The sequence below is a fragment of the Coloeus monedula genome (genome assembly GCF_965178545.1).
Source record: "Coloeus monedula genome assembly, chromosome: 4".
NCBI classification, from domain to species: Eukaryota; Metazoa; Chordata; class Aves; order Passeriformes; family Corvidae; genus Coloeus; species Coloeus monedula.
In genome coordinates, this window is record NC_138784.1 from 1,458,052 (window position 1) to 1,475,734 (window position 17,683).

At 47.5% G+C, this 17,683-nt stretch overlaps 1 protein-coding gene across 5 annotated transcripts in view; it reads right to left on the reverse strand.

Annotated features, from left to right (window-relative positions):
* Positions 1–69: 69 nt before the first annotated feature.
* The window catches only part of WASHC1 (WASH complex subunit 1), a gene marked incomplete at its 5' end in the record, with an annotated part of 40,971 nt that continues 23,357 nt past the window's right edge, over positions 70–17,683 (reverse strand). For all 5 annotated transcript variants that reach the window (XM_082280247.1, XM_082280245.1, XM_082280246.1 and 2 more), the window contains 9 exons: positions 70–1,231; positions 1,789–1,857; positions 2,448–2,606; positions 2,827–2,991; positions 3,471–3,675; positions 4,743–4,878; positions 5,802–5,938; positions 10,457–10,603; positions 11,314–11,425. In XM_082280247.1, the coding sequence (XP_082136373.1) occupies positions 1,080–1,231; positions 1,789–1,857; positions 2,448–2,606; positions 2,827–2,991; positions 3,471–3,675; positions 4,743–4,878; positions 5,802–5,938; positions 10,457–10,603; positions 11,314–11,425 (1,282 nt within the window). In that variant the 3' untranslated portion in view covers positions 70–1,079. The remainder of the gene's footprint in view (positions 1,232–1,788; positions 1,858–2,447; positions 2,607–2,826; positions 2,992–3,470; positions 3,676–4,742; positions 4,879–5,801; positions 5,939–10,456; positions 10,604–11,313; positions 11,426–17,683) is intronic.

The following is a 17,683-nucleotide window of genomic DNA, read 5'->3' on the forward strand; positions in this document are numbered from 1 at the left end:
GCACCACAGCCAGGAGGGAAACTGGTTGTAGGTCTGAGGCAGGTGAATGGAGTAGCAGCAGGCACCTACTTGTTTACAGCTGTTAAGGTTTTATTTAAATTGATTAAATACTTTGAATGAAAACACTCAAGTATGGCGAGTATTATTTAAGTACACTTAATTATGGGGAGTAATTATTTTGACTGAACACATCTGATTTTTTCCCATCAACCACCAAGTGCAGGAGGCCTGACTGACCAATGCCATCACTGAGCTTTTCACAGGAATTGTAAACTAGCAGGCCACTAATTTATGTCATGCTGAAATAACACAGAGGGGTAATGGAGCGGCTATGGGTAACATTTCCTATCCCCTTCTTTCTACCTTGCTTCAAGCAGCCAATAGATTGAAACAGTTCATTCTTTCAAGGGGAGTAAAGCTATGGCCACAATACAGCACTTCTTTGATCATGCTTAAGCACAGGATTGCTCTGCTCTTCTTACCCTCTAAGTTTCTGAATTCAAAGTTACTTTTTTAGCTTAACTTTCCTGGGGTCCTTTCCAGGGTTATGGGTCAGTGCTGGAAGGCAGCAATAACACCAGGAACAGCCACATAATCCCACAGCTGTTCCCAGCTACCTCTGTCATACTGAGCAAGTCTCGTCCACGGAGCTTTGTTTGCTTCTTTTCCAGTTTCAGCAGCTGGATGCTACCTCTCCAGGCTCTTCACAAGGAAGAAAGTACTTACGGCACAGAGCTGTTACCCACTTCCTGTATGTTAATTAGCCCCACAGGGAAAGAAACAGCTGCCTCTGAGAAACTTCCATTGTGAGTCTCCCGCCCCTTGAGTGGGTCCAAACTCCATGGTCTGCACAAGCTCTGCCTTCAGGGAGGGGCGCACCTGCTTCTAGCAGCTGCTGCCCTCCAGCCTGTGGCGTGTGGTGCTGTAAGGCTAGACAGCTGGGCTTTCCCTTTACACACTCTTAATTGATGGCACTTCCCGCTTTTACCGAAGTGAAGGCAGCAAGGACCTGCTTCCTTCAGCTTTATTGAAAATTTTAAGACAGCAACAGTTTCACACTAATACTCAATGGACCCCATCTATGACTCCCAGTCATCCTCATCATCCTCACCTACGGGCTGCTGTGGGGGTGGGAGGGGTGGTATTGAGTCTGACATACGAGCAAAGGCACCAGCAGGACTGCCAGGAGCATCGGTGTTCCCAGGGGCTCCTGGTCCTTTTCCTGAAATACCTGTGAGGGAAGGAAAGTCACCAGTGAGTGACACACTAGAGACCAAAGATGCTCAGCAAAGGGGAGGGGGAAAGTTATGCTCCCACCACCCAGGTAACCAGAACAGCCAGCATGTTTGATGTTGCCACAGACCTGTGCCAAGGTCTCATTTAACTACAGCTCCCCCTGAGCAAGTCCCTGCTGTCCTCTGCCCAGCACTGAGGTGTGACCATGGCTCTAAATGCCCCAGGAACCTGCCACAGCCTCAGGGCATCTCAAGTGCCCAGATGGGCCTAAGCCGCCCAAGCACTAGATTCAAAAAGACACTGCTGTCCCTTCTTCACAGGTAGCTTTCAGAGTCCATCCTCTGAAACACACAAACCCCCCCAGTGCTTCCAGCTGGATTTGAGGTGGAGATTCCTCATTCTCTATGAAGACACTCCCAGCCATACTGGGGTACACTGCCTTGGAAGCTCTCTGTTCCTGTTTCCAAGGCTGTGACTGACACAACTGGGGTGCCAGGAAGTGCTCTCCCTCTTTCCTAGGGGGAAGGAGCAGCCCTTTCTACAGGACAGTACCTTTGCGCCTCAGCACCAGCTTGTTGAAGAGGTCTGACATCAAATCTCCACCTTGTCCCGTAGCTCTCACTGAAACAGAGCAGAACAAGTCAGTGAAAAAGGATTAGTCTGAGCCAAACATTATGGAAAAAGCATTCCCTTGCAATACTGCCTTGAGATTAAAGAAAAAACTCCAAACCTCGAATTTTGTATGACACCCCAAAACTATAGTCCAGTTTCAGGTCAGGAAAACACTAGGCACAGCAGGATTAATGGCATCTTCTGGGGAAATCCAAGAGTGGAATTCATTGAGAGGCTGTGCATTTGCAGTCTCGTTCTGCCAAAGCAGCTCAACAAGCCACTCCCCAGCTTCCTCAGCCAAGGTGCTTAAACTGGTTCAGCTCTGTTCCACTTGGCCCCCAGGGTTTCATTTGTGTGCCTGGTCCTGTGCATCACATGTGAAACTTCTCCACAAGCCCTGAGACAGATGCCCTTCTGGCCAGTGGGGTTTAGCAAGTTCACAGAGCTCTGGCTGAGTGGTGAACACCTGAGACCTACATCAGCCTGTGAGCAGAAATGCTTTGTGAGTTCACTGTGCTCCTGACTAGCCCACCTGCCCCCAGACCCACACCTCTGCAGCCTGAGCATGGAAAAGCAGTTCTGCCAAAGAGCCTCAGCACCTTGTTCTTGTTCCTTCTGCTTCTTTTTCTCCAGCTTCCTCTCCTTGACACTGCGAAGGTTGGCCTTCCCAATGCCCCCAGCTTGGCGGATGGACTCCAGGAGACTAGCACGCCCAGTAGAGGGGTTCACCACCTCCTTTGGGGCTCCTTGGACCAGAGCTGCAGGGACAGGAAGGACAGGCAGCAGACATGGGTCAGTGCATCAGCTACAGGCCCAGCCAGATTCCCAAGGGAAGGGCTACTCCAATACCTTGACAGCATCTCTTCCCACTGCAGCTTCCCCCCTCCGTTGGAAGGCTGGGAAGGCACAGGGGGTTCCCCAAGGACACAGGCTGAAGGCAAGGAGGCTGGTGCAGCTGTGGAGGAGCCCAGCCCTTACCTGCAGGCACTGTGTTGCTGCTCTCCTCGCTCACTGTCTGGGCCGGTTCCGAGGGTGCTGTGGGCTGGGGCAGGGGCGGCGGAGGAGGCACCGGAGTTGGCATAACAGGAGGTGGTGGGGGAGGCGGAGGGGGAGGAGGTGGCAACAGCTCAGCATCTTGAAGATCTGAAAGATGAAAGAAGTTGCGTCTGAAGAGTCCCATTGAGAGCTTCAGCTCAGACATTCGAAAACCTCAGCAGCAACAGATCAGAGTCCTCAGCACCTGCAGTGGAGCACTCCCACCCCGCGCACCATCTCTTAACAGCAGGCAGGGCCAAGGCAGAGTCTGAGATTCCCCTACTCTCCCTCCCCAGCTGCATCCCACTCGCACAAGGGCATCCCACTGGGCTGACAGGAGCCCAGTCCTTGCACACTGTTCTCCCTCCTCCATGCAGAGAGGGGGAGAGAGATAAAGGGACTGTAGTCAGGCCAGAACTTGAGCAGGGTGCAGCTTTCACTCAGGCCTAAGCCAGAAGTGCAACATCTGTCATCCATCTAACATCCATCTTAAAATTTCTACCAAGGGACTTTCTGCCTCATCTCCACTTTCTAGCAATCCCTGCCTTCCTCTTTCATAGGGTCCTGGGATCAGGGATTGAAAATACCTGGTTGCAAAGGCTCCACCGACTCTGTGTTGAAAGTAGGCAGCTCTGGAATAGCACTGCTGGGGGCAGAGGGTGCAATGCCGGGGCCCAGGTCAGCGCTGTACATGAGATCTGCAGCAATGCCAGGCAGGTCTGGCAGGTAGGAGGGCACATCAATCTCAGGGACCTGGCCCAGATCTGGCACATAGAAGTAATTTTCAGCAACCTAAAGAAACCCAAACCAACAAGATAAGGCAGTGACTATGTGCTTGCTGCAAACAGGGGAATTGCAGGGAACAGTCTGGGCAGCAGTCAGAGCTGGGCTGGTGTACCTGGGTACATCAGCTACTCCTACATCTCTATGTTCAGAGGCTACGTCCTGCAGACCAGGCTTGGGAAAGGCAGACTGCAGGAGGAGGAATCTTCTTAGTAGCAAGTGAACTCTGAAGGGTTCATGCACTAACTGCTGCACCCCACATAAACCAGTCCCTTCTCCAGAAGAGGATAGTGTCTGAACCATTTCTGAGATTAAAATGCAGGAGAAGCATAACCTAGTAGTTACAGGCATTTGCTTTTGTGTTTAACACGCAGGCAACGCAGTAGCGATGGCGCACTGTGAATAAAGGCTTCGTTCACTATATACATTATATTCTTCAGTCCAACATGATGAGCAAATGAGTCCCAGGCTCCTTTCCCCAGTCCCAAATGACACTCCAGCAAAGCTGGTACATCCCAGGTACAGCCTCTATAAGGTGATCAGTCACATGTTGGGGCAACTGGGTTGGGGCACTGCCTGCCCCATGTGTGCACCAAGCACAGCCCTTTGCTCAGTCTGGCTAGTCCTTCTGTTTGCACCAGCAGGCACCCCTCCCCAGCAGTAATGATGGGGATCACACTTCACCCCAGGGACCTTCTGGCAGTGGCACCTCACACTCAGACTCCTCATGAGGCTCAGGAGTTGGCACAACAGAGCTGATCAAGTGATGGATCCTCCAAACTCCCCTACAGCCCTAAGGTCAAGCAGCAAGGTGAGTAAATATCCCATTACTCTCCTTTCACCACTCAACAAAGGCTTGAGCAGAGAGAAACACCTGCCAAGTTTGAGGCTTTTGTCTCACCCATCAAGCTCACACCAGGACCTCAAGCACAAAACCAGGCAAGATCCTTTTGATAATTGAGGTACTCTGCAGCCCCATAAGGGGCTATTCTCCTACCTGCTCACCGTCCTATTGAAGCCCTCTCTTTTCAGAGAGCTGAGCACAACCCTCTGAAGTGTAAGCAGCTGCATCTCACCTGTCGGTCCAGCTGTCCCCTTTTGGTGATGGAGAGAGGTGCATCAAAGAGCTTCTCTTCTGTCTCTGTTTCCAGAGCCACATGGGTCTTGGTCACTGCTCCAGCCAGAGGATCCAGGAACACATACTTCTTGTACCTAAAGGCAGAGAACAAGTATTTTTGTGATGCTGCCTTGAGATCCAAGGCCAGAAGAAACAGTGTACACAAGAAGGCCTTGGAGGCAGAGACCTGACTTACAAAGATCAACATGTTGGGCCTTCCAGGTTCCTTCTTTTAGCTCCATTTTACCACCTTTCCCCTCTACAACCAGGAGGTAACCAGCTCCCCACCCTGCCAGTGCAGCCTCCAGACTCATTCTAAAGCAAAGCCCCACTGCAGTAGAACCATGACCAAGCTCTCCTCTTTCCACCACCAGGCCTGAAACCATCCTACAGCCCACAGCAGGACACTGGTGACTTGACACTCAAGATCCAGGATGACAGACAAAAAGGAGAAATGATCCATGGCTCAGGAGAAGAAAGAGACGGTCCAGCAGCTGAAAGCTCAAGGGCTTAAAGTAACTCTTCAATAAGAGCAGAATGAAGAACCATGAGGCAAAGCCCAGTGGGAAAGGAAACTGCAGTGAGGGAGGTGGTGGAGACATTAAAGCAGCAAAACCAGTAAAGTAATGCTGTGAGGAATTGTCAGGAGAAGAAGCAGTACCTAGGTTGGCACAGAGGCCAAAGAAGGGCAGGAGTGACACCACATCTCAAGGCTGGAGAGAAATTACAGAGGAACAATAGGAAGAACTAAGCAAAAGGAAGTGCAAAATTGGGTTGAATGCAGGTGAGTAGAGGATCAGGTGTGGACAAAATAACTGCTTCCACCCAAGGGAAAGAGCAGGGAAAGCAAGGTTCCCAGCTGGAAGGCAGCGGAGAGGTACCAAACCCTGTCCCATCAGGAGCCTGATAAGTAACATCCCCAGGAAAGCGAGCAGTTACTGCTACCCCTGGGGAAGGGAAAGCTCTGCTGAGGACAAGCAGGGGCAGGTGAGCAGTGCAGCACTGCTCCAGCTCTCACAGGTTCTCGGTGGTATTGAAGAGTAGCAGGGAGCTGAGGGAGCTGATGTTCCTGGGAAGGCTGCCAAGGCCTTCTTCTGCTTCATCCTCCTGGTGAATTTTGGTGCTCACGCACACAGGGAAATACTTGAGCTTTTCCTGCAAGAAGACAGATAAAAGGTGGTAAGACACTAGAACCACAGTTGCTGAGGCAGCTCTCCCCAGCAACCACAACCCACACTGCTGGATGCACTGTATGGTCTGGGAACCCTACTGCTCCCTCTCTACTTCTCCTTGAGCTAGGAAGCACATGGACAACATTGCAACCCCACACTCGTGAGAAATCTCAGCAGTTCAGACTCCTGGCAAGTGCTTTTGGTGCCATGGATGGGTCATGTTGAACAGGGGTTACTGTGGCAAGGATCCACCAGAATAAAACCACCACTCCAGCTCTGAAGTCAGAGGCAGGGATCAAGCACCACAGCCTAAAAGGTTTTTGCTACAGTGTCTCCAATTACAACACCTTTTCATGCAGGCGGAGTTCCGCACACATCTCTATTACCTCCCCTCCATTGCCTTCACTTGATGTTTTAAGAGCTGTGATCCCAGTGGTGGGGTATGCAGGGAAGGCAAAGGAGAAAGAGGTTAGGAAAGAACAGAGTGCCTGCACTAGGCAAGAGATCAGGCAGAAAGGAGTGCGCAGGGTGGAGCGTGTGCCAGATGGTTTTGCAAAGCCTGAGGGATTTGCAGGAGTTTTCAACTCTAATGAACTGAAATCTTCTCTCTCTCGGTTCTAAAACTTCATGTGTAATATACAGAGCTCCCTTTCGAAAAGGACTTATTACATCTGAACTGCCTGACTTTTACAGAGCACAGGAATTGCCATCCCTCATCAGACCAGTGTTTCAGCTGGCGTGACAGTGCCCACTGCCACATGCTCTGGGGTATGAAGCTCAATGCCCACAGCACTCTGCTCTAGAAGGATGAAAGGCATTAGTTCCTGAACAGAGACAGTTTGGGATGAACAAACCTCTGCCTCAGACCCCTCTGTAGACCCCTCCTCAGCCCCTTCACAACTCTTTACTATTCTTTCTTCACAACTAGGGCAAGTAGCAGCTACAAGGCAGGAAGTGTTCATACCAGGAGAAACCCAGAGCATTTTGTCAGGTTAAATAAGTGGCCACACCTGTGGTTTTCTTCTGCCACCAGAAAATGACCATTCCAAATACTGTCCACAGCTTCCTACTGCCTCACTACTTCCAGCATCCCTGCACCACCCCATTCTCTGAGTCCCTCTTCCCTCCTTGTATTTGTATGGGGGAAATGGAGACCACTGGTGGTTCAGTTTTAAGACCACATCTCAGTGACACAAGCAGTTCCTGTTGATTGAAATTTCAGTCTTGAATCTGGTAGCCAGAAATCCAAGGACATGGCTTAGTCACAGCTCAGTTAATCCACTAAGAGACTCTGAGACTAAAAAATGCTATAAGAAAGGACCTGGAAGGTTTTGATTTAATTCAGGTTCCAACTTGTGAAAAATACACTGAAATTAACACCTTCTATTTTTTTATAGAAGCAAATAGGCAAAAATATATAAATTGTTATTTAGAGATTGTAGAAGCAGAGACTCAAAAATAAAAGTTCTTTTGATCATTAATATTCATTTCCCAATGTTTAATTTTTTTAGGCATGAGGGAGTATTGGCTTTTTTTGCTAGAACTGTTCAGACACACTTAGCCCTCAAGTCATATATATATTTTTTTAATTGTCTCTTTGTAGATTTCAGTTAGCACTGGAAGATTGTGCATCACTTTAAGGGTGTATTGAGAAAGCAGCCATTACCTACACTTACTTACAAGCCTCATCTAAGGCAGTTATAAAAGCACTAAGCATGAGTATTCTGAAACATGAAATATAATCCTTTAAATTTAAATGCCATCAAAGTGCTAATCTTATTTGAATATCTAGATCTGTTCTGAAATTCGGAACAACTACATGCTGTCAAAAATATCCTGCAACTGTGAATTCCAGAAGTTAAGGTGCCATTTAAAAATTAGTTTTCATATAGGAACATTAGGTTCTTATGCCAAAGTTTGGCAACCTTGACATACTGAAGTCATGGGGGGGGGGGGGGAGATGCTTGAATGCTCAAACACCCCAGCCTGGGGTCTGACACCTGGCAGGATCACATCCCCAAGGACACTGCATTTTCAGGTGGTTTTCTTCCTAAGAACCTACAATTAAAAATATATAAAGTCATTCTGGTTCTTCAGTTTAATTAAACACACACTATTACAAAGGGAATTGGTGTGATGCACCAGAAATCCCACTCCCCCCACACCAAAGCAGTGCTGAGGCCAGCTGGGAAAGCACTTCAAGATGAGCAAGTGACAAAAACCTGGTTTAGCCTCCACATGCCTATGGTGGGCTCTGGGAGAGGCAGAATTCACAAGGACATGCCAAGCCTAGCAAGGTTACTCCAGCAGTGGATGGTATCTTTTGCTTGGACTTCTTCCAAAGCCCAGGCAGACCATGTCTCCCACCCTGTTTTCCAGTCTCCTGAGTGGCATGTGCAGCACCCAGACACAGCTCCCACTACAAAAGCAGTACCCAGCGCCTGGGAAGCCCCACAGGGCTGCAGCCAGCTCCCTGCTGAGCCCTGCCTTGCTGCCACCACTGCAGTGTGCAAAGCAACTGGCTTTCCAGTCTTACCACAAGCACTGTGTTTCTTACCCTTACCAACCTAAACAGCATCCTCTAAACAGCTGAGTTTTCACTTGCTTGGGGTGGAGGGGGCAAGAAGAAATTCCAAGGGGACAGCATTTTAAAATAAACTGCAGAACAACAGACATTTCCAACTCAGCTGCTTACCCCCCAGAGCAAAAACCCTAAAGGCTGAGCACAGGCTGCCACCACTTCCCCTCAAACTGACCTGAGCAGAGTTTGCTCTCCTGATGAGGTGGTGTGTGCACGTGTGCAAGTGCAGTTTAGTAAAGGCCATTGCAACTGCTCCCAGCAAAGAGGCTCTCGTTAGAAGTGAAAACAGGCAGTGAGTCTCTGATGAAAGCCCTGAATAATTGAGGAGGGCATAAATGCAAACATTAGACTTCTCCCTGTCACGTTTCATTACTGCAAGGCACATCAGGCTCTGGCTCAGCTATGGCCGAGAAGGGCCTGTCCCCCTGGAAAGTGGTTGGAGCTTGGCCACACTGAGTCCCACTCAGCACATCAGTCCCTCCATCCTTCACCAGCTGACAGCAGCATCCCCCCACCCCTCAGAGGAGCTGCAGGAGCTCATGTGTGTGATCTTGGCAAGAGTGACAACTGCTGCATGAGGCAGACTCAGCAAAGCCAGAGAAAGACCAACAGTCCCAAAGGAGGATCAAAAGATGGGTTGCAAGAGGGGAGCAAACATCCCCCAGGGCCTGAAACAAAGTCCCTGTGATGATGGCAGCTTTAGTCACAAAGGGCAGAACATGGCAGTGGTAGAGAGACTGACTGGGACTGGAAGAGGTGGCATCCCAGGCAGATGGCTGTGGGGAATGGCATGCGGTGCTTACTGGAGCCAGCAGGCCAGTTGAACAGGCACACCATTTGCTCTTTGTGGGACACTCCTTTTTAACAGCTGATGTTCTTCTCAATCCCTTCCCTGTGCAAGGGGCTATACTGTGGCACCAGCCCTTCAGGGGGGGAACCCATCTCCCTGTTCACTCCCTGCCTGCCTGTGCTCCCCCCACACTCCAGTGGAATGGGGCCACCAGCCAGACAGCAGCACTTGCTGGCCTCCCTGCCAGACACCAGCAGGTCCCATGAAGCTCTGCCTGTGCTATTGGCAGGACTGGAAGGAAGCAGGAACCCTGCTCAAGTTTGCCAGCTGTCCATTCGGCCAGCAATCCTGCTTCCTTGGCCTGGTTGAAATATTCATAACTACCTCGCTGTGTGAGGTCTCAACTCCATTAACACTCAGGAAAATTTAGCATGATAAATTATTCAGTGGCAGCTTTATTTTTGGCCAAGTCACACAAGGATGAAGAAGGAAGTCTCCTTAGGAGAAAGGAAAGCAGGGAAGTTGTCAAGTTGATCCTTAACCTGCTAGGAACAGCACATCTGCTACTCCTGACACAGCACATACACTGCAACTTTTAAACTTCAAGCACGGCAACTCTTCCTCCTCTCCTTCCAACCCAGGCACAATGCCTAAGTGCAATGATTTCCTGAGGCAGAAAAATGCTCTAATGAAAGACTCCTTTTTCTCCTGACACACTCACAAGCCTTCTTACCTTTCCCCTCTCACCAGAACTTACATCAGAGCCTTCAGAAACTATTTCTGAAACAACTATGAGCCTGATCCCAGCTGCCTCACTATGCACAGCCAAGCCTTAAGATCAGGCAGCATCACCCACCAACACTGCTGCAGGAAACAGAAACATTTCAGGAAATGGAACTGCTCCAGAGACCTGGCAGTTGACAGCCACCTAGACAAGCTCTTGTACTGACATGGCCCTCTCCAACTGGCATCTCCACAAGCACCCCAGCCTGACCTCACACCCTCCCCACTGACAGACCAAAGGAAAATATATTCTACTCCCAGCCTATGTCCTAAAGCCCTGGCCCACTTTGTCAAAGAGATTAACAGCCTCTTTGCTTGTCCTTCCCAAGGTCTGTTCTCCTCCTTACCTGCAAAGCTCTTTCATCCAGCATTCGGTGTTTGCTCTGAATCTTGTGTCTTGGCCATTTCTGTTTAGCTGGGTCTTCTGCACCAGCAAAAATTGAACTGTACTCCTGCAGCCGTTCAGGGGCTGGGTACTTGGCACTGGAAAATACCTATGGAGAAACAAGGAGGGACTGAAAAATCCCAACAACTAGGCAATCCTACAATACAGAAACACATGGAGTGGAGTAAACATGCAATCTGTGCCGCCAGTGGGAATGGACAGCCTTGGAGTCAACAGGCTCCTAAGGGCTATGTGCACAGACCCAAACACGCATGGGCTGCCACTTCTGAATCTGGAACTGCCAGAGCTTTTCTCTCTCTCTCTCCAAAAGTACTAGGAGATGACTGGCAAAAAAACTTCCACTGGCAGGAAAGGAGTTGGAAAGGCTATAAAATGGAGCAAGAATGGGGAAAGAAGGATTTTCACCAGTTTTACACAGCTCTATGGGATTAAGATATACTAAGGGGAGTCTCTCTAACAGCAGCTTTCATTCAAATAACCAAAGCGTCTATGAGCCTGAAGTGTGAGAGCGTTAGGCTTAGCTCAGCACAGGCCTTCTCTCTTTCTCAGGAAGCAGCTGGGACAGAAGCCTATAAAGGCTACATAAAGCCTGGAGCTGTGTGGCTCATGGGTCTAAAATTCATCAGTTAGCCAAGTCAGGAACGGGATTCTCATCACAATCCTGCTCAGCAGCAAGTCATGGAGAGGTGAGTGGGCAGCAGCTGCAGCAGCTGAGCACCTTTTCTTCTCCAGAGCTTAGGTCAGGAGTAAAGAAAGAAGAAAGAAAAGAGGCCATGCAGCCTTCATTGAAGTCACTACCTTAATAGCCTTCTTGCTGCCCTTTATCTTCTCAATCTTCACCTGGGCGAGTGTGACTCTCTCCCCAATTGCCTGGAGCTGTGCCCGGCTGGCTTCCACCCGCTGAGAGATTCTAGGAGGCAAGAACATTTCTTAAGCTGAAGAATCCAGAACAAGTTGGGTTTTTTTTTGCAACAGCCAATGCCCAGCCCCTCAGAGAAGGATGTGAATCTCAGGGGACTGGGTTGTTTCACAGAGCAAAACAGTGCTGGCTGAGACATGCTTGTATCCATCCTATTGAGAGCTTTAGGTACTCCAGCATAAAGTAGGATTAGTGCATGACTCACAGCATGATGTTCCTGTGGCTGTTTGAGGCACAGAAAGATAGAGAACTGGCAACAGAAACAGTGTTGATAACACAGGGATGTTTTGGTTATTGCTGAGCAGAGCTTAGACAGAGTCAAGGCCTTTTCTGCCTCTCACCCCACCACAAGGAGTTGGGAGGGGACACAGCCAGGACACCTGATCCCAACTGACCCAAGGGATATTCCAGACCATATGGCATCATGCTTAGCATACAAACTAGGGAGAGTGTTGGCTGGGGTCCACTGCTCGGGGACTGGACAGGCTTCATCTGGTTGGTGGTGAGCAATTGTTTTTACTTGCATCACTTGTCTTTCTTGCGTTTTATTTCTCTTTTCTGTTATTTTCATTTACATTACATGATTGTTCTATTTTATTTCAATTATTTAACCGTTCTTATCTCAGTCCATGAATTTTCTCACTTTTACCCTTCCAGTTCTCCTCCCCCGCAGCATGCAGGGAGTAGGGTGAGCAAGGGGCTGTGTGGTGCTTGGTTGCCAGTTGGGGATAAACTATGCCAAGAGATCAGCATCAGAATGCTTTGGGACTGAGGTGAAAAGCACTCCGTGGCAGCAGGGGAGAGCAGTCAGTGGTTAAGTAGCTCTGCATTCACATTGTCAACATATTCCTTTCCCACCTGGCAGCCAGGGACACAACTGAAACTGCCTCCATGCTGTGCACAGGGGCTGCCGTGCTGCTGGAACTGTCTCACAGGTCCAACCAGAGGTCAGGAGGGATGCTGGGAGCAGGCATCAGCTACAGGTAACGACAGGGTCACCTTCTCAGGAGAGCCCTCCTTCCCCATGCATAACCGGCAGGTTCTCCCCAGCTTCAAGGTCAAAAGCTGAAAAGTCTTCTGAATTTTCACCCCTCCAGTGAAGCCAGGGAAGAATATTTTTATAGCTGCATAACCCATTAGGAGAGAGAGCACCCCACTTCAGCACTGTTTTGTAGCAATGAGTTCCATCAGACCATTCTGTGCCTGTAAAAATCAGTCTCAAGTACTGTCTTTAAGTTTCACCAGGAGTCTCTCTTTGCTTTCGAGGAGAGAGCTCTCATGCTCTTTTTCTGCTCTGTCTAATTCCCTTCAGTAACAAATTTGAGATCAGAAGTGATCCATGATTCCCAATTTCAAACTGTACCAAATCCATCTTTTCCTGTATTTTCACTTTGGGCAGCACAATCCCTATTATAGTATAGAAATATAAAGCCCCCCCTCAATGTAGGTAGTGAAAAACAGTAAGTACAAGCAGCCTATTCTCCTTGTACCATTCTGAAAAAAACCACCCCACTTTCTCTAAACAGCGTCAAATATTTCTGTTTGTTTACAGCCATGCTCTCCTCTTCCTCGAGGCATGAAAAATCCTTCCTGATGCATATGGCATGATAGCACACAGCCTGTTTCTACCTTATTCTGTTTGGAGTGGGAGATGAGCAAAATTGAACCTCATGAGATTCTCCCTCTCAGAATTATTCTCCATTTCCCCATCCTTTTATTTTAAACACAGTCTAACAGCTTGTATTTTGTACCAACACTGAGTACAAATCTGTTCATGATTTCCTTCCCACACCCTCCTTCTGCCTCAGTGGAGTAAGTCCACATCACTTACACACTTGATAAGTTCTCAGAGTAGTTTCTGTTGTTCCTTTCAGTGCGCATTCCCTGGCACCTGTCTGCAGCAAATTCCATGTGTCATAGGGCTGTCCCATTGCCTTGTTTTGTTCAAGTGTGAGATGCCTCTGAAGGACCTAAATCTTCCCTAACTGCTCTCACCAGCAAATTTTCCCACCTCACAGTTCACCTCTTTTCTAGAAGTTTCATAATTGTATTGATTGACACTATTTCTAGTACTGCTCCTAGGGGCATCTGACTATTTTTATTTCCCTTCAAAGCTGAAAAAACCTAGCTATTTATTTCTGCTTTGCTGCTCTCCCTCAAATCAATGATGCAATTTTCTTTCTCACCTGTGAGTAGACCTCTCTCCTAGAAGAACTTCACAAAGCTTTCCTGAAGCTCCAAATAAAAGCAAGGTATCAACTGCCTTTTAGCCAGTACCCTGCTGACTTCCAGACACAGTTTTCAGGATCTGACAAGGCACATATTTCTCTCCCAGAAGGAAGTGCTAAGCAAATAGTTATGCAAGCTCAGGCCTAGAAACCAGTAAGTGTTTTCCTCCCTTTCACTCCATGAATGTGAGTGGGTCCAGTGAGGCAGTCAAACATTTCCCTCATTCCCCTTCCTGCCCCACATTACGCCCAGTGCTTCACCAGGTACCAATCTCTTCCTCTCCCTTCCCTCACTCAAAGAAAAAAAAAAGGCAGAAGACATCCATCCCCACTGCCCACCAAATAAAATCAGTAACAGGAGACAGTACCAGGCAGACAGCCCACTCCCAGCACAAGCTGGGGAAGCTGTCCAGTGCCAGCTCAGGTGTTTCAAACCATGACAGATCTTCTCTGAGGCACTATACTTTCTCCTGTGATCTCGTGCTCTAGGATTTGACAGCCCAAATCCCATTGACCTTAGGAGATCTGCCAAAAACCTTCACCTGAGGTGGTACAGATGGAGGCCCACAACACAGCAGGAATACATATCAGTCTACAGAGTTAATTTATTTGTTGCTGAACAAGATAACTTTGAGAGAAAAAAAAAAAAGAAACCGCCTCAATCCAATTAATCCAAATTCTATCACATGTACAAGCTCCCAGAAGTGCATGACTGTTATGCACGAACAGTTCAAGATACAGCTGTATGTGTTAGTTAGAAGAGACAAATACCATATTCTTACTGGAAAAATACACGGAGAAAACCCTCTCACGTTTGATCAACTATTTCTACTGCTGTGGAAACTGAACTTACTCAAAGGACACAACCAGTTTTTGTAAAGAAAGGAAACAGGAAGGAAGGGATGGAGGGATGTGGCCAAGGACTGCAGGGGCAGTGCCGGCAAGGTGGCACTCAGACCTTAACCTCCACTTAAGGGAGAACAAGGACAATCAGGACAAGAGAGGTAAGTGTTAACAAAATGGCCCAATACTTCCTCTCAGAACCCATTGCTCAAGCAGCCAAAACCACCATGAGCATCTGAACCTACCCCATGCCTACTTTCTTAGTCATTACTGTGTTATTTTGCTCTCAGTGCTCTTTTCTGCCTGATACACGCCTTTAGTTAAATTCAATGTGACTTTGGAGTTGCAAAGGAGCAGGAGGCTACATCGACAGCCCCTCCCTTTCAGCAGTAATGTGCTTCATCCAGGACAAGTGAAAGGGGGGTCCGTGGAAAAAGGAGAATACATCACCTACCTTCAAATGCTGGGCACTGAGCCAAATCAACCTTCCCCTCCCAGTGCTTTTCTTTGAGGAAGCAATACACGTGGCAGATTAAATCTATCTAGTGGATTATCTCTTAATCCATACAGACTTTCATTTTTTGATCTAAGCAGATATTAAAGCCAATCTTTCAGCTGCTTTGATTCAAGCTTTCACTTTCTCTTGTCCCTCTGAAATATTTTTGCCCTCAACCCCTCTGCACTTCACCCCCAACTTAGATCTTGTTTCTCCTTTGTTCTAAAGCCCTCATCCTGCTGCCTTAAACTACTCTCCATTTTACAGGCAATTTTCTCCAACACCCACAGCAAGTTCCAGGAATACTTCCTCCCAGTTCTTGGGAGCCCTTCAGGGCCTCTCTTGCTGGCCCCCTATCCTCTGCCCCATCTGCAGCCACAGAGCAGATCACTGCCTCTGATTCCTTTATAACTCCTCTGATAAATCTCACATTCAGGCGTCTACTGAAAGACTTCTACTGTATCTGTGTCTATTCATGGTGGGAAAATCACTGTTTCCTTACTCCCACAGGAAAAAGATTTGAGGCATTAGGAATCTGGCATCCAGGACACTAGATACTGCCTGACAGTACTGTCAGAAGTGGCAATAATGCTACATTTGCATGTGAGTCTCCAAGCACTCCACAGTGCCAACCAAAAAAATTCTGATTTTTATCATCTGTATTTGCTAGGGATCAGACAGCATTGGAAAAAAAGTTTAAAATCAGGGAAGGTTTAAAGACAGGCTGGCAGATTCCCAGAAAGGTGGATGAGAAAGACAGAATTCAGCTGTAAGGAAGCATCACAGCAGCAGGAGACTCTTTGCTCCTTATGTTGAACGTCTGTGTCACCCGAAAGTGACAGGGATGACAAAACTTCTGAAGTAGGAGAGAGGATAGGCAAGCTGCACACTGAGGTGAACAAGAAAGGGTAGGCACAGAGGCTGGAGCAAACCTCTCTAGAATACCAAAGAATTTCAATTTTATGTCTGAAGTACAAAAGTAAGCAATCAACCAAGGAGAAAGAACATTACAGAGCAGAATGAGAAATGAAGTTGCACAGGAGGATAAGGCAGACGAAGTATTAAATTACTTTTTCCATAAATGAGGACTGAACACATCACAGCAAATCAGGCTTCTGGTCACCTCCCAGCCCAAGCTCCAAGCCAGAGAGATAGCAGGGAGATGCTTGGCATTGCTGTTCTGAACTTCAGGGTACACATAGTAAATTTATTTTATAAAACCTTGGCTTCTTGCCTAAAAGTCAAGCTGCCTTTTTTTTCTGTGCTAAATGAAGTGTGCTTTTATTAAATTCCTCCCTTACTGCAGGAGGCATGAATAAGAAGTGATGGAGTTTATGGTTCTTGTATTTTATTTTATTCCCAGACTCTCCAAGCAGCTGATGCTGGAGCAGGGTAACAAGGGAACAAAACAGTGTCAAAAATGAACACTGTGAGAAGCCCACTCTCCGCTCCCACACAGTGCTTCTGCCCCAGCAGCTGGCAACATCTCAGGATTAAGATGGGGAGAGCAAAGGAAAGTCTGCTAAGACATTTATGGTTTACAGTGATCCAGGGAAGCATTCAAAACTGGCTCACAAAGCCAATTCGCCTCAAAAGTTTGAAAGGCAAAAAGGAAAAATACATACTCTTATGAAGAGCCAAACATGTTCAACCACTCATAGAAAGATCAACTTGTTTGCTTTCTGCTCTTCTCTCTCCATATTTAAGCAGTTTTAGAAGTCTTACTTCTTGTCTGAGTAAGTGTAATCAGAAACTGTCATCATACACCATCTCTGACAGAAAGAAATCCCAAGTGAGGCTGTGTAATCAACGTTCCTTCCTCCATTAAGGGTTTGGATATTATACTAATTAATGTTTATCTCACTTTGATTGCTCCTCGAGCCTGATTTGCAGGTGTTTCAGTATGTGCATATTGCCGTGCTCCTGTGATGCCGAATGGCTTTGCAGATTGGAGAGTGATCCATGTTGCCAGGTTATCCTCAGCAGGATCTGGCATATATCACTTTCCACAGGTCATGTTCTGACACAAAACCATTTCATTTTGATTTTTAACCTCTCATTTCACAAGGCCCTCCTGCTACTGTGAATTAAGTTTATGTAAAACTGGAAACTTAGAATGTTGACCTATCATCACAGCACCCTCCTCCCCTTTCCTCTGCAGCTTGTTCTCCTCTCCAGAAAAGCAGCTTTCTCTTAGTAGAAAAAGGTCACAAACAAGTTCCTCTTCCACCTTCCAAGCTCTTTACTTGCCTCCCACCACCAACTGATCTAAAAGCAGATGTGCTTTTGGTTATTTTAGAAGAAATATATACTAAGCAGAAAGTCTGTGTTTGCAAATAAAATACACCATTAGATCTTTAAACTGTACACGCTACTTTTGGTCAAACTACTTCTCCACTGACAGAGTTATTATACATATACAACACAGGTTCTACCATCACAGTGACAACTTTTGGGAAAGACGACTTTAAGAACTCCATTACTTCTAAAAGAACAAATGGATAAAATGGCTCTTTACCAGTACTGCTGGAGTTTCACAAGTGACCTTTTGAGTTCCTCCATTGGCAGTGGAATTGCTTCCCAAAGCAGTAGCCACAGGAATAGTCTTGAGATACTAGGCAGCTGATGACAGTCAGTATAGAATCACAGAATAGTGTGGGTTGGAAGGGACCCTTAAAGCCA